At 34.1% G+C, this 11,430-nt stretch overlaps 2 protein-coding genes and 1 long non-coding RNA gene across 4 annotated transcripts; all 3 read right to left on the bottom strand.

Moving 5' to 3' along the window:
* Positions 1-1,514: 1,514 nt before the first annotated feature.
* On the bottom strand, positions 1,515-3,670 carry LOC129792665 (uncharacterized). Its single transcript, XM_055831971.1, has 4 exons — positions 3,125-3,670; positions 2,992-3,065; positions 2,278-2,448; positions 1,515-2,207 (listed from the first exon to the last, which is right to left on the bottom strand). Exons 1-4 carry the CDS (start codon positions 3,543-3,545, stop codon positions 1,920-1,922), a joined length of 954 nt encoding a protein of 317 aa, XP_055687946.1. The 5' UTR covers positions 3,546-3,670; the 3' UTR covers positions 1,515-1,919.
* Positions 3,671-3,750: 80 nt separating this feature from the next.
* Positions 3,751-11,314, bottom strand: LOC129792672 (ninjurin-A-like). The gene is made up of 5 exons (XM_055831980.1): positions 10,724-11,314; positions 9,538-9,773; positions 5,424-5,523; positions 4,754-4,980; positions 3,751-4,671 (listed from the first exon to the last, which is right to left on the bottom strand). Exons 2-5 carry the CDS (start codon positions 9,715-9,717, stop codon positions 4,291-4,293), a joined length of 888 nt encoding a protein of 295 aa, XP_055687955.1. The 5' UTR covers positions 9,718-9,773; positions 10,724-11,314; the 3' UTR covers positions 3,751-4,290.
* On the bottom strand, positions 5,536-8,595 carry LOC129792706 (uncharacterized). Of its 2 annotated transcripts, XR_008750837.1 has the most exons (4): positions 8,166-8,595; positions 7,649-7,890; positions 7,282-7,454; positions 7,142-7,211 (listed from the first exon to the last, which is right to left on the bottom strand). It is a non-coding gene; the product is annotated as an uncharacterized LOC129792706 (long non-coding RNA). The 2 variants fall into 2 exon arrangements; XR_008750836.1 differs by having other exon boundaries at positions 5,536-7,454; positions 8,166-8,594.
* Positions 11,315-11,430: the final 116 nt, after the last annotated feature.

Genomic DNA, 11,430 nt, shown 5'->3' with positions numbered 1-11,430 from the left:
TTAAAGAAAAAATTTGCTTGTTTGTTTTAATGATTTGATATTAATTATTAATTTAAAAATTAAGAGTATAGGTACTTCCTGGAGAATTTTTCGTAAGACAAGATTGGAAAATTATATGTATTTTGGAGATTTTCATGGAATAAATCTTACTTCTTTTACACTCAAATATATTTTTTAATTCTTTAATGACAATTTATAAAATCTTTCACTAATTTATTAATTTGTTGTTTTCAATAATTTTCTAGAATCGGGAATTGCAAAAAAATCCTTGTAAATAGGATTAATATAATCCCTTAAAATAATAAGTATTCAAAGAATTTTTTTCTAATCAATATGGCTAAGTTTAATATCTTTTCATAATTCCTTTTCCAACAAAAACCTTTCTTTGAAACACATTAAAATCCTGAGAAGCGTAGAAATAATATTTATTCGGCTTATACCACATCTTCTTTTGAGTGGGCGTTAGAAACATATATTAAATGCTTTCCTTAGCATGCATTTCCGTATGCTTTTTCCCTTTGCCAATTACAATCAATTTATGTGTCTTCGAGTGATTAATTTGCACCATAAAATTGCTGCTAGGGTCACTGTTGAAGGAAATGATTGAAATGATTTTCCTAATTCACTTTCTGAATTGATTTGCGCACCATCCCTTCACTCATATATAGCTTTGCATTAATTGCCGTCACGTTTTCGCTGAATGCTCTCATATCATCGATCGCGGTAACGCCCTTATTATGCCCTCAACTCATAATATTTCTCACTTCATAAACTATAGAAAAAAAACTAAGACGGCGTTCGCATAAATAAATTGTATTCTGTTCACGAATTCCGAGGGAGCCCGCGGGAAGAACCTCATCAAAATTTCACAGTGTTATGGTTAAATTTTACGTATCACCAAACAAGAAACGATCAAAATACCTCGAGAAGCTTCTTGAATTTGGCAACAAGAAACAGGAAGGAAGTATGATATCTGCGGAAATAAATACAACACCGGGACATCCCAACAGAGTCGGTTACACCATCCGAATTGTTATCAATATCTTCGAATTGATTACAAGAATGGCCATTGAGAACGTTCTCATGAGTGTTGTGGGAAAAAATTGGCGGTTAACCATTGCGATGACAATGATCTTTGCTGTTCTTGGTGCGATCTTCTTTCACAATGACGAAATTATGGAGAAAACATACCCTTACTTTGAAGATGTAGCTGAGAGATTTTCCAATTTTTCTGCAACTGTGAGAAATATAACTTGGACTGGAATCAAATGAAAGACAAAAAAAATTAATTAACTAATGAATAAAGATGAAAATTTCCTTTATTTTCTTATTTATTTATTCTTTTCAGTATGAACGAATGCATTCTCTGCATAACTTTCACCTTATCTGATAAGATTTGTAAAAAAAAGAGTCTCATAATCTCAACTCACCTTCTGCATTTCAACGAGATTAAAAGATAAGCCTTTCTTGAAAGAAAAAAAAATCCAATTCGTCACAAAATCACGGTCGAGTCTTTATAGCAAAGTATAGCATTGAAATATTGCAAAATTTCCTCAGTGAAGATGATTTCGGTAACACTGCGCATAATAAATTTGTCAGAATAATGAGTAGAGCACCTGGACAAGCGAGAAGGTCTTATGCTACGGAGTAAAATAGACGGATGTCACTAATGCTGGGTAAATTGAAAATTTGTTAAATGTTTTAGAAATGGGTAATAAAGTTTTGGAAAGATTTATATCTATTGCATTTAATTTTTTTCTTTGCTTTTGTGCAATACTTTTTCGCCTAGTTTATGATTCCTTTTGAAGAAATTTAAACATTGAGACTTAATTTTATTTTAAACAGTGTGTTGTACATTCTCTCATTTCAATGCTACTGGGAGAATGTTTCTTTTAGGTATTGTACATAACATTCGTATTTTACGCCAGTACTGTCCCAGGGTCAATGGGAGCTTCCATTGGGGGTAACTTGGGAGCTTCAGTGTGATCAGGAGGCATACCAGGTGCACTGGGAGCCCCAGGAACACTCGGAGCAGGAGCTGCCCCAGAGGCACTACTTCCACCAAAAGTGCTGATAAAGACGTTAATAAGGGTAATAAGGAAGACACCAAGAACAGAGAGATTGTTTATGCGATCTGCACTAGCCATTCCACTACGCTTTCGCATATTGAATCTATGGCTCCATATAAGCATTATACCAACAGCCACCTAATGAAGAAAATTAAATTATTACTTCCCAAGATTTTAGAACAATATTTCTTCGTGTAAGAAGCGTTACCTGAAGGACCAGACTGCTTATAATGAGGGTGATGCTTACGATAAAATAAACATTATCACCGCGCGTTTCTAAGATATATCGCAGTTGATTTGTATTTGCAGATAGGAGAGCCAGGTCAAGCATACCTTGGGCCATACTTTTCTTCTGCAAATACTGGGATATGTCCACTCCCTTGAAGAAATTAAATCGAATTTTACTTTGATAAATTACTAATAAAATCTCTGGATCACGGGGAGTTTCAACGGCGATTTTTCAAGCCAATTTTTGTTTAAAAAAAAATTTAAGTCTGTTATTTTGGCCATTTTGTTCCTTAGAATTTCCAAAATTACCTGACCGTCCCTTTACAAACAATATACGAATCAGGGTTAATTATCAAGTTAAGTTTGAATCTCCATAACAGTTATAAAAATAAAATATCAAGGTTTGATTTTAACAAGAAAAAATTACAGCAATTAAATAATTATTTGAAATGGCGCTTTAATTAAATATTTTTCTTTAATTTAAATTCGTTTTTCAATTCAATTTTTAGTCTTTTAAATTAATTTAGTATATTTATTCTATTATTAGTGTCGAACAACAAGAGCTTTTGAGCTCAACATCATAAGATCAGTATCTCTTAAATTAAGAGAATCATGCACTGAAAAGCTAAAATTCCAATGGGAACTTTAAAAACTATAACTACACTGAGAAAAAAATATTCATAATGTCTCTTACTTTTCCTTTATGGTGAGGTCCAACGGGTCCAACACCTGCCGGACCACAATCCACGACAGAATCTGGTGGAATGCCTATATCATCAAATCACTTTTAATTCAAAGACAATGTTTTTTTAACTAATTTTCTTTACCCTTTTCCGGGTCATTTGGATCTTCAGGGGGTTTCGCAGTACTAACTTTCCCGGTGTCTTTTTTAATATCCTCATCATCCTCTTCAGCGGTAAGATAATCACAATCATCACTTTCTTCGGGCTTTTTCCACGGAACTAATTCCTTTGATGGTTCATCACTTGATTCTGTTTCACTTGAAGTTTTGGGTTTATCTGGATTTTCTACACATTCTTTTTCAAGAAGTTTCATTTCCTCCTCTGAAGTAGGTGAACCGTCGTCATTTTCTTTCTTCTGCCGTCGATTTTTGAAAGATTTATACGCCCCCGACAAGCCATCGATCATTTTCCTTCCGGTTTCGCGCTTAAAAGACGGATACTTTTTGCCAATTCTATCGAATGCCGCGTCCAGCAAACTTTGCTGAACTCCCGCTCCGCTAGCCATTTATGGAGTACTTTCTTAAAGGAGTGTCCTACACTAGCACCAGAGGAAGCCAACTGAGGCATTTTTCGGCAGTGTCTTCTTCACAGATTTCCCACAAAGGTAGCTCGCATTTGTTATCAAATTCAGTATGATGTGGTATGAAGCTAATTTTGATAAAGCTCCCGAAATTCTTTCGCTCCTCTGTGCCAAGTCTCAAAACAAACACTTTTGATATGTATAATGATATTTTATATTCATTTTTGTTATTTTTGACAAATAAAATACAAAAGAAAAATATAAATATTTTTTAATGAAAAAACAATAAATGATTTTTCTTTCAATTCTGTTATTATATTTGACTAAACTATGAGAGAGCTTTTACATAAGTTAAAGCTTTATGTGATTAAAAACTATATAGGTAATGTAAATTGATAAGCAGTAAGCAATAAATTTTAATTTTGAAAAATTTTAGTCAATTTTTTTTTAATATCACGATATCACGAATTAAGTTGGAAACGCGAGCATTAGCCAATTCAAATTACCTCCTAAGTATTTTATTATCTTCTCGCAAACTAGCTCGCAAGTCGGTATCTCTGTCTCCTTATCATATTCGGCGGCTCAAACAGAAATAAACCTGCCTTTGGCCACACACCGAAATGCACTTTCGAGTTTTACATTGAGATTTTAATGGAATTTCTGAGATTCTTTACAAGAAATCATTTCTTCTGGCTTAAAGTTAAATTCTTATTTATTTTTTACTTTTGGATCAGTTTTGCATTGTAGGAGGTGGATCTGCTACTCCAAATGCCGATATGAACACATTAACTATGGTAATGAGGAAGATACCAATAACTGTGAGGTTATTAATGCGAGCTGCTTTGCACATATCATCTTCATTTTTAACATTGTATCGACTATTTAGGAGAAGTCCAATCCCAACAGCTACTTGAAAGATAAGGCTCATTGAGATGAAAGTAACACTGAAATAGTAGTAGGGATGTCGAGTGTAGGACTCCAGGACGTAGCGAAGTTGATTTGCATTAGCTGATAGAAGAGCTAGGTCCATCATCCCCTGAGCTAGAGTTTTCTTATGCTGATAAACATTTACATCTGGGATAATTCTAGGTGTAGTCTCTGGGACGTTAATCTAGGCAACAAAATATTTGTAAAAAAACATTAATTTTTATAATAAAAATATTAGATTGAAAAAATATTTTCTGAAAACTTACAATGCCTGGTCCAAATTCAGGCGCATATGGAAAATTGGCTGGAACACTTCCCCGACGTGGATAAAGTCCATTTGGTGGGATTTGTTTTCCTTCAGCATCATTTTCATCTTCACCAACTCGGGGCTTCACTCCCGAACCTGGGAAAAATCCATCATCCACTCCTGGATGTGCTGCGGAAGTTAATGGTATATCATCGTCTGGACTATCATTTTCATCGATTTCTGGCCCTAAAGAAAATTTAAGAAAAATAACAATATTTTAATTCTTTCCATAACATTTTTTTATATAATTTTTTAAGATTTTTTTTATCATCACAATACCTTTATGGTCATACCAAAAAGAGCTCGATACTTATGCCGCATGTAACAGTTAATTGAATTAATTTAATCATTCAAAATCTAATTCGTTATCATTTTTTTTCAAATTTTTATCAATTCAAGAGTTGTTGAAGAAAATTCTAAAAATTCAATTTGATGTCATAACAAACAAGCTCAAAAAAATCAATGTTTACATGAGATTAAACCCCCAAAATCTGATCCTGCCACTCAATGTGATATCATGGAGTGCCTTATCGCATATTTTCGAGTGACTACGTAATGTTACTCAAATGTAGATTTATTTATGTTACGCACAAGCACATGGAAAATCAATTAAAAAAACAGATATTGACCTGCAATAGGTGGGAGTCTAGGTGGTAGGTCCGTTTCCAAAAGGGGTGCAGCATCATTAATAGCTGCATCTACACTCCTCCGTGGTCTTCTCGGTGATCTCTGTTAAAAATGGGAAAATTCAATGAGTTTTTTTTTTGTATAAAAGTGAGTCAGTCAAGCGGGAAAACATTTTGCTTTTATATCAGTCACACATTTGATGGGAATCTCACGGAGACTTGCTGTGCTCGTCGCTTCATTTAACCGCATTCTTCGAATAATGTTTTTAATTTATTTCACTGATCTTCGTTAAGATTTAAATCTCAATTTTTCTACAATTAGTTAGTTTTTTCTTCAAATGTAGCATATCAAGAATTTTCATTAGAACTTGTAAAAGATCTTTTCAAAAAAAAATCGTAGGAAAATGCAATACGTTGATTGCATGCAATAACGCGGAATTAATTGTTAAATTTATATAATAGTTAATCACTCGTTTAGTAGTTTTTGCTAAAACACTCTCACGTACAATCATAGAACTGGATAGAGTATTGTCGTTGAACTGCAATTGTATTTAATGTGATTGGATTCATCTTTTATTCATGATTTTCCGCTGCAGGTGATTAGTTACCATATTTATCTGTGAAGCTTTCAACGGCAACACAAAGAAGAGTCAAATACAATATAAACACTTGACAGTATCATCGGGAATTTTACATGCAAACATTACATTTTGCAGATTAAAAAATAAATAAAATAAAGAATTCTTTTCCTTGTTGAAGATCATTGTATCATCGAAGAAAAACTTCGTTTAACAATCTTTGCCTTTTTCGAATTTTAATAAGAAGTTAACGAAATGAGTTAAATCGAGTAAATAATTTACAGCCACAAAATTATTATTTCCAGATGTGTATAAAAAGTGATATGTAATACATAATTATAATTTAGTTTTCTTTTGAATAATTGCAGGGATGTAACCAGGAAAATTTTTTTAATATTAAAACATCCCTTAAAAATTCAGGAAAATTCAGACTATTCATTAGAGGACAAATGAAATCATTTTCATGTTAAAAATTACATTAGGAAAATTTAAGAAAGGGAATTTTCAAACACTAAAAATTTTCATCAAATGTTAGATGAGAAATATCAAACGTCAAGTTGAGCTTTAATCTACGTTAAACGTCTTTAAAATTTTAAAGAAAAAAATCTGAGAATACCTTTTAAACAGATTTTTGGCTACGCCCCTGAAGAACTTGGTTCTTAAAAGTCTGTAGGTACTGCAGGGTCAATATGTTTGGTATGCGGTACTCACATACATCTTTTCCTGATCGAACATTCACTTTTATTCATTTAGTCAGCAATACTTCAGGAGAGTATCAGCTCAATCATAATAAAATATACCTACTTGACTGATTGTGAGATATAAATACAATTTTCAAAAATTATTATGCATTCTTCAACTTTCTAAAACCTACGCCCTACTATTTGACTGTATTTAATTTCGAATTGTATTAGAAGCCGACGTAAAGGTGAATTGTGATTTTTGGAAAATTTTAACTTTTCCCCCGGTCAGCGTCGGAAAATCGGAACTCAGTCCAGAATTAAAGGCACAATTCTGCCAGAGCTTTCGGCACAAATCAGTGCCTTCCTCAGTGGCTGTGAGGAAAGGGAATTTATTAACAATCAATTATACATTGGCAGAGAAAAATTTTTCCAGGGAAACAAAGACAAAACTGAATCTTACATCTTGTACATGAATTATCTGGACATCGTCAATAAATTAATTGCAGAAGGCATAACAAAGAGAGGGCAACCTATAGACATGAAAAACATAAAACAGAGTGAGAAAATGTGAAGAAAAACCATGGAAAACTCAGAAATTACAATAAATTGAGAAAAACTCTCAGAGGCTCCTTGATGAGACGCTTGGAAACTCCCGTCTGAGAATTGAATGCGTGAAGAAATACGTTGATGATCTGCTGGTATTCGTCCACGAGGATGACATTGAGGACATGCTGGTGAGAGTGAATAGTTTCCACCCGAAGCTGCAGTTCACTCTGGAAATGGAGAAGGACAACATGTTACCTTATCTTGATATGAAGATTCATCGTGATGAGAGTAATGTTCTAAGCACAACGTGGTATTCTAAACCTTGTGCGTCAGGAAGATTATTAAATTTCAACAGCGGACACTCCTTCAGCATGATCATCAATGTGGGTAGAAATTTGGTGAAGAGGGTGAGGGGTCTTACTTCTAAGGTGGATGCGGATGTGAACTCAAAGTTGAACGCCTTGCTCAAGAAGAATGATTTTCCTCCGAAAATCATTAGGAAGCTGCTGAGTGAGCATGATCGACAGCGCCCCTCGGGAGATCGTGTTCCGGCTGTGGAGGTGGACCCAGGTCCGTTCCGGTCGCTGGTACACATTCCGGGAGTCTCAGAGAAAATGAAGAAAAGAATCGCCAAGTCCACGGATGTGAATATTTGCCTCGTACCTGCGGAGAGAGTGAAGAGATTTTTCACTAGAGTGAAGGATAAACTCCCTGATGGGCTATGTTCAGATGTGGTATATGAAATTCCATGCCGGGATTGCAGTCTGAGTTACGTGGGGACCACGGGCAGACTTCTCAAGACTCGCCTCCAGGAGCACGAAAGATCCTGCAGGGATCCGGAGAAGAACAAGGGACTAACGTCTCTGTGTGCCCACGTCTCTGACACGGATCCGCAACACAGTTTCGCCTTTGAGAACACTAAGGTGTTGGATACTCACCGTGTTTATTCGAAGAGGATGATGCTGGAGATGTTGTTCATCAAGAGGAATCTGCCCCGTGTTGTGAATAATCGAAGTGACGTTGATGGATTGAGCAATGTTTATGCTGGACTTGTCAATGAATGACGGTTATTTTGACTGGAAATTCAATTTCAGGTTTCACCTTTTTTTTAGTACACAACGGCCCCATTAGTATAGTTGTGCCCCGTTTATTTGCTCCGCTGGACAAGAGTTTTTCTCAATTTATTGTAATTTCTGAGTTTTCCATGGTTTTTCTTCACATTTTCTCACTCTGTTTTATGTTTTTCATGTCTATAGGTTGCCCTCTCTTTGTTATGCCTTCTGCAATTAATTTATTGACGATGTCCAGATAATTCATGTACAAGATGTAAGATTCAGTTTTGTCTTTGTTTCCCTGGAAAAATTTTTCTCTGCCAATGTATAATTGATTGTTAATAAATTCCCTTTCCTCACAGCCACTGAGGAAGGCACTGATTTGTGCCGAAAGCTCTGGCAGAATTGTGCCTTTAATTCTGGACTGAGTTCCGATTTTCCGACGCTGACCGGGGGAAAAGTTAAAATTTTCCAAAAATCACAATGTATTTAATTTCTTTTAAATACCTATACAAGATATGAATGTAATTTTGTAGTAATACACGATATCTTTTGATGGTTTGATGTTAATTGTAGATACTATTTTAATGTTTCTTATTACGTTTACGTATTATCAAGTATTTATCTTGTTATTATCTCAAGGTGTTGTGGATACTATTTATATGACAAATTGCATCTATGTATCTATTTGTGCATGATTAGTACAGCATTCTTGTTTTAATTACGACAAAATCTTGAAGCATCATAAATTCTATACATAAAGCGTGAAGATAATTAATATGACTAACTTGTAAGAGGCTTAAGCTATATCTGAAGAAAACACAGCTGAATTATTGTTCAATATTTTCCCGGATTTAATTTAGATTTTCTTGTACATTTTAAACCATAAGAAAGTCATATCATATTTTTTTTCTCATTTTAGCTCAGATTCCGCGATGTGTTATCAGTTTGAAGAAAAATCATACTTTCAACCAATTAAATTACAAGACATGCATTATTATCTTTCAGTAGCTTTCTTACTTATCAATTTAAATTCCAATTATAAAAATAATAATACTTGGCAGAGTTTTTGCGCAATATAGAATTACAGTCATTCTAAAGGAACAATCAAAACATAAAAAAAATCGTGAGAAAAGTATTGCATTCCAATAATAATCAATTAGCGCTTATATTCGCTATTTTCTGTGACTTTTGGAAAAAATTCGAATTGGTTTTTGCGACTTCGGGGAAATACTTTTTCCCAAGCAGAAATACTTACACTTGCCGATCGTGGAGAGATTGATCGTGATGATCTCCTGTAGGCACTATCTTCGGAGCTTCTTCGTGATCTTCTGCCTCGAGGGGGTTCACTTTCTTCCAGGAAAATATCTCTTGTATTTTCTCGATTTTCTCCAATCGTTGGCAGGTTTATTGTTACATGGGGATTTGGTGTTGACATCTTGTGTGACTTTCCAAAATTCTCAAACTCACTGACTCACTGCGGCTGCAAAGAAACTGTATCGCAATGAGTTGAGTGATTATTCTCTTCTTCTTTGTTTCCATCTTCTTTGGCATGCGAGGAGATTGTCGCCCAAACCCGGGAAGTTTTTATCTCAACCCACATTTTCTTGTGCTCTGCAATTTCAAGTACTGGACGCTATCACACTTCATGTTCTTTTCTTTAAATGTCTCTCAGCAAAAACAAACTCTTTTAGGAGAGAAAATCATTCTAAAGTATTAGAATTAAAAACTCACGCAAATGAATAAATAGGGCTTGAGACGATTATGGGGTTATCACGTGAACTTATTGTTCTGATTCTGCGTAAAGAATGCGATTTCCAAGAAATGTATGGCAAGGAAAATATTTTGTAACAGGAAAATGTATTTTTAGACTACACTTGAAAATGAAAAATTGAATTTTCTGCCAAGAATGAATGGGAAAATTCGTTTGAACTTGTACAATTACATGCAGCCCAAAATACTTTTTGATCATTAATTAACTTATTTGATATCTTTTTAAGAGTTAAAAATGTTCTAGATTAATGATTAAGATCAAATTGTACAATTTAGTCAAATTTTATTAAGAATTATGTAATTTGATTCCAATAGATAGCTTAAATACTTTTTTTTTTAAATATTTTTTTATATAAAAAAAGAAATCTTAAAAATAAGTCACTTTTAAAAAATTATTTAACTATTAAAAAAAAACAATTTCTCGCTTCGGGATTCACCTGTTTTTTTTTAAATATTGTGTCTTTTTGATTTATTTTTTTCTCTCAATTTTTATAAATTCTATTTCATCTGTAGGTTTTATTAAATCTGATACACATTATCAACAAAAAATTGTCGTGTTAACACGTTAACTTCTAATACACTCTAATTAATTGCAAAAGGTTCATTTTTCAATTATTTGACAACTTTGTTTTATCAACACTATATAGGAAAACATTTATCATAACACCTACCTTAATTTTTAGGGATAAAAATCAGCAATTAGGGCAAACTTTAAATGCAATTCGCCGAAGTCACGCTTCACTATGGAGACGAAGTTATTGAATTTTTCAATAGAATTTCTTGCACTCTTCCTTTTCAATTTCTTAGAATTTTCACTGAAATTCCTTCTTCAGCAAAACTTCAAAAAAAAATTGCCAAAAATTTCCTTCACTTTCTGAGCAACGCTTTAATGAGATTCTTTACCAAAAAAATAAAATGTAACAACTTTGCTTTGTCTTGAGATTCAACTACAGAGCTCAGCGTTCACGGTGACGCTGGGGACCAGTATGAGATCGCGACTGAGTTCCGCGACTTAAAGAATCTCCGTGCCAACCGAACCAATACAACATAAATTAGCCGCAAAACCAGTTGCGCCATTGAAACGTCATCAAAGCATCTGAGAAAGTGGGGGATTTTCCAACTTTGCACTCATTCACTGACTCATTGGAAATGCAAAGACATGCACCTCCTCGATATATCGATTTTTACCCTTTCTCAGCATAATTTCCTTTGCATTTTCCAGCACGAATAACCCCTTCCTGTTCCAATTTAATACGCGAGAAAAAAATGTCTCCACACGCTTTGCTCGAGATTTTATACATATAGTGCTATATGTTCAATGGCTATATACAAGCCGCTTCAGAAGTTTTTGTTTGCCATTCATGGCCTCTGGATGATG

This window comes from Lutzomyia longipalpis, chromosome 3 (assembly GCF_024334085.1).
Source record: "Lutzomyia longipalpis isolate SR_M1_2022 chromosome 3, ASM2433408v1".
Taxonomy (NCBI): Eukaryota; Metazoa; Arthropoda; class Insecta; order Diptera; family Psychodidae; genus Lutzomyia; species Lutzomyia longipalpis.
The sequence above is the reverse complement of the archived record's forward strand: the minus strand, read 5'-3'. Positions and strand labels throughout refer to the sequence as shown.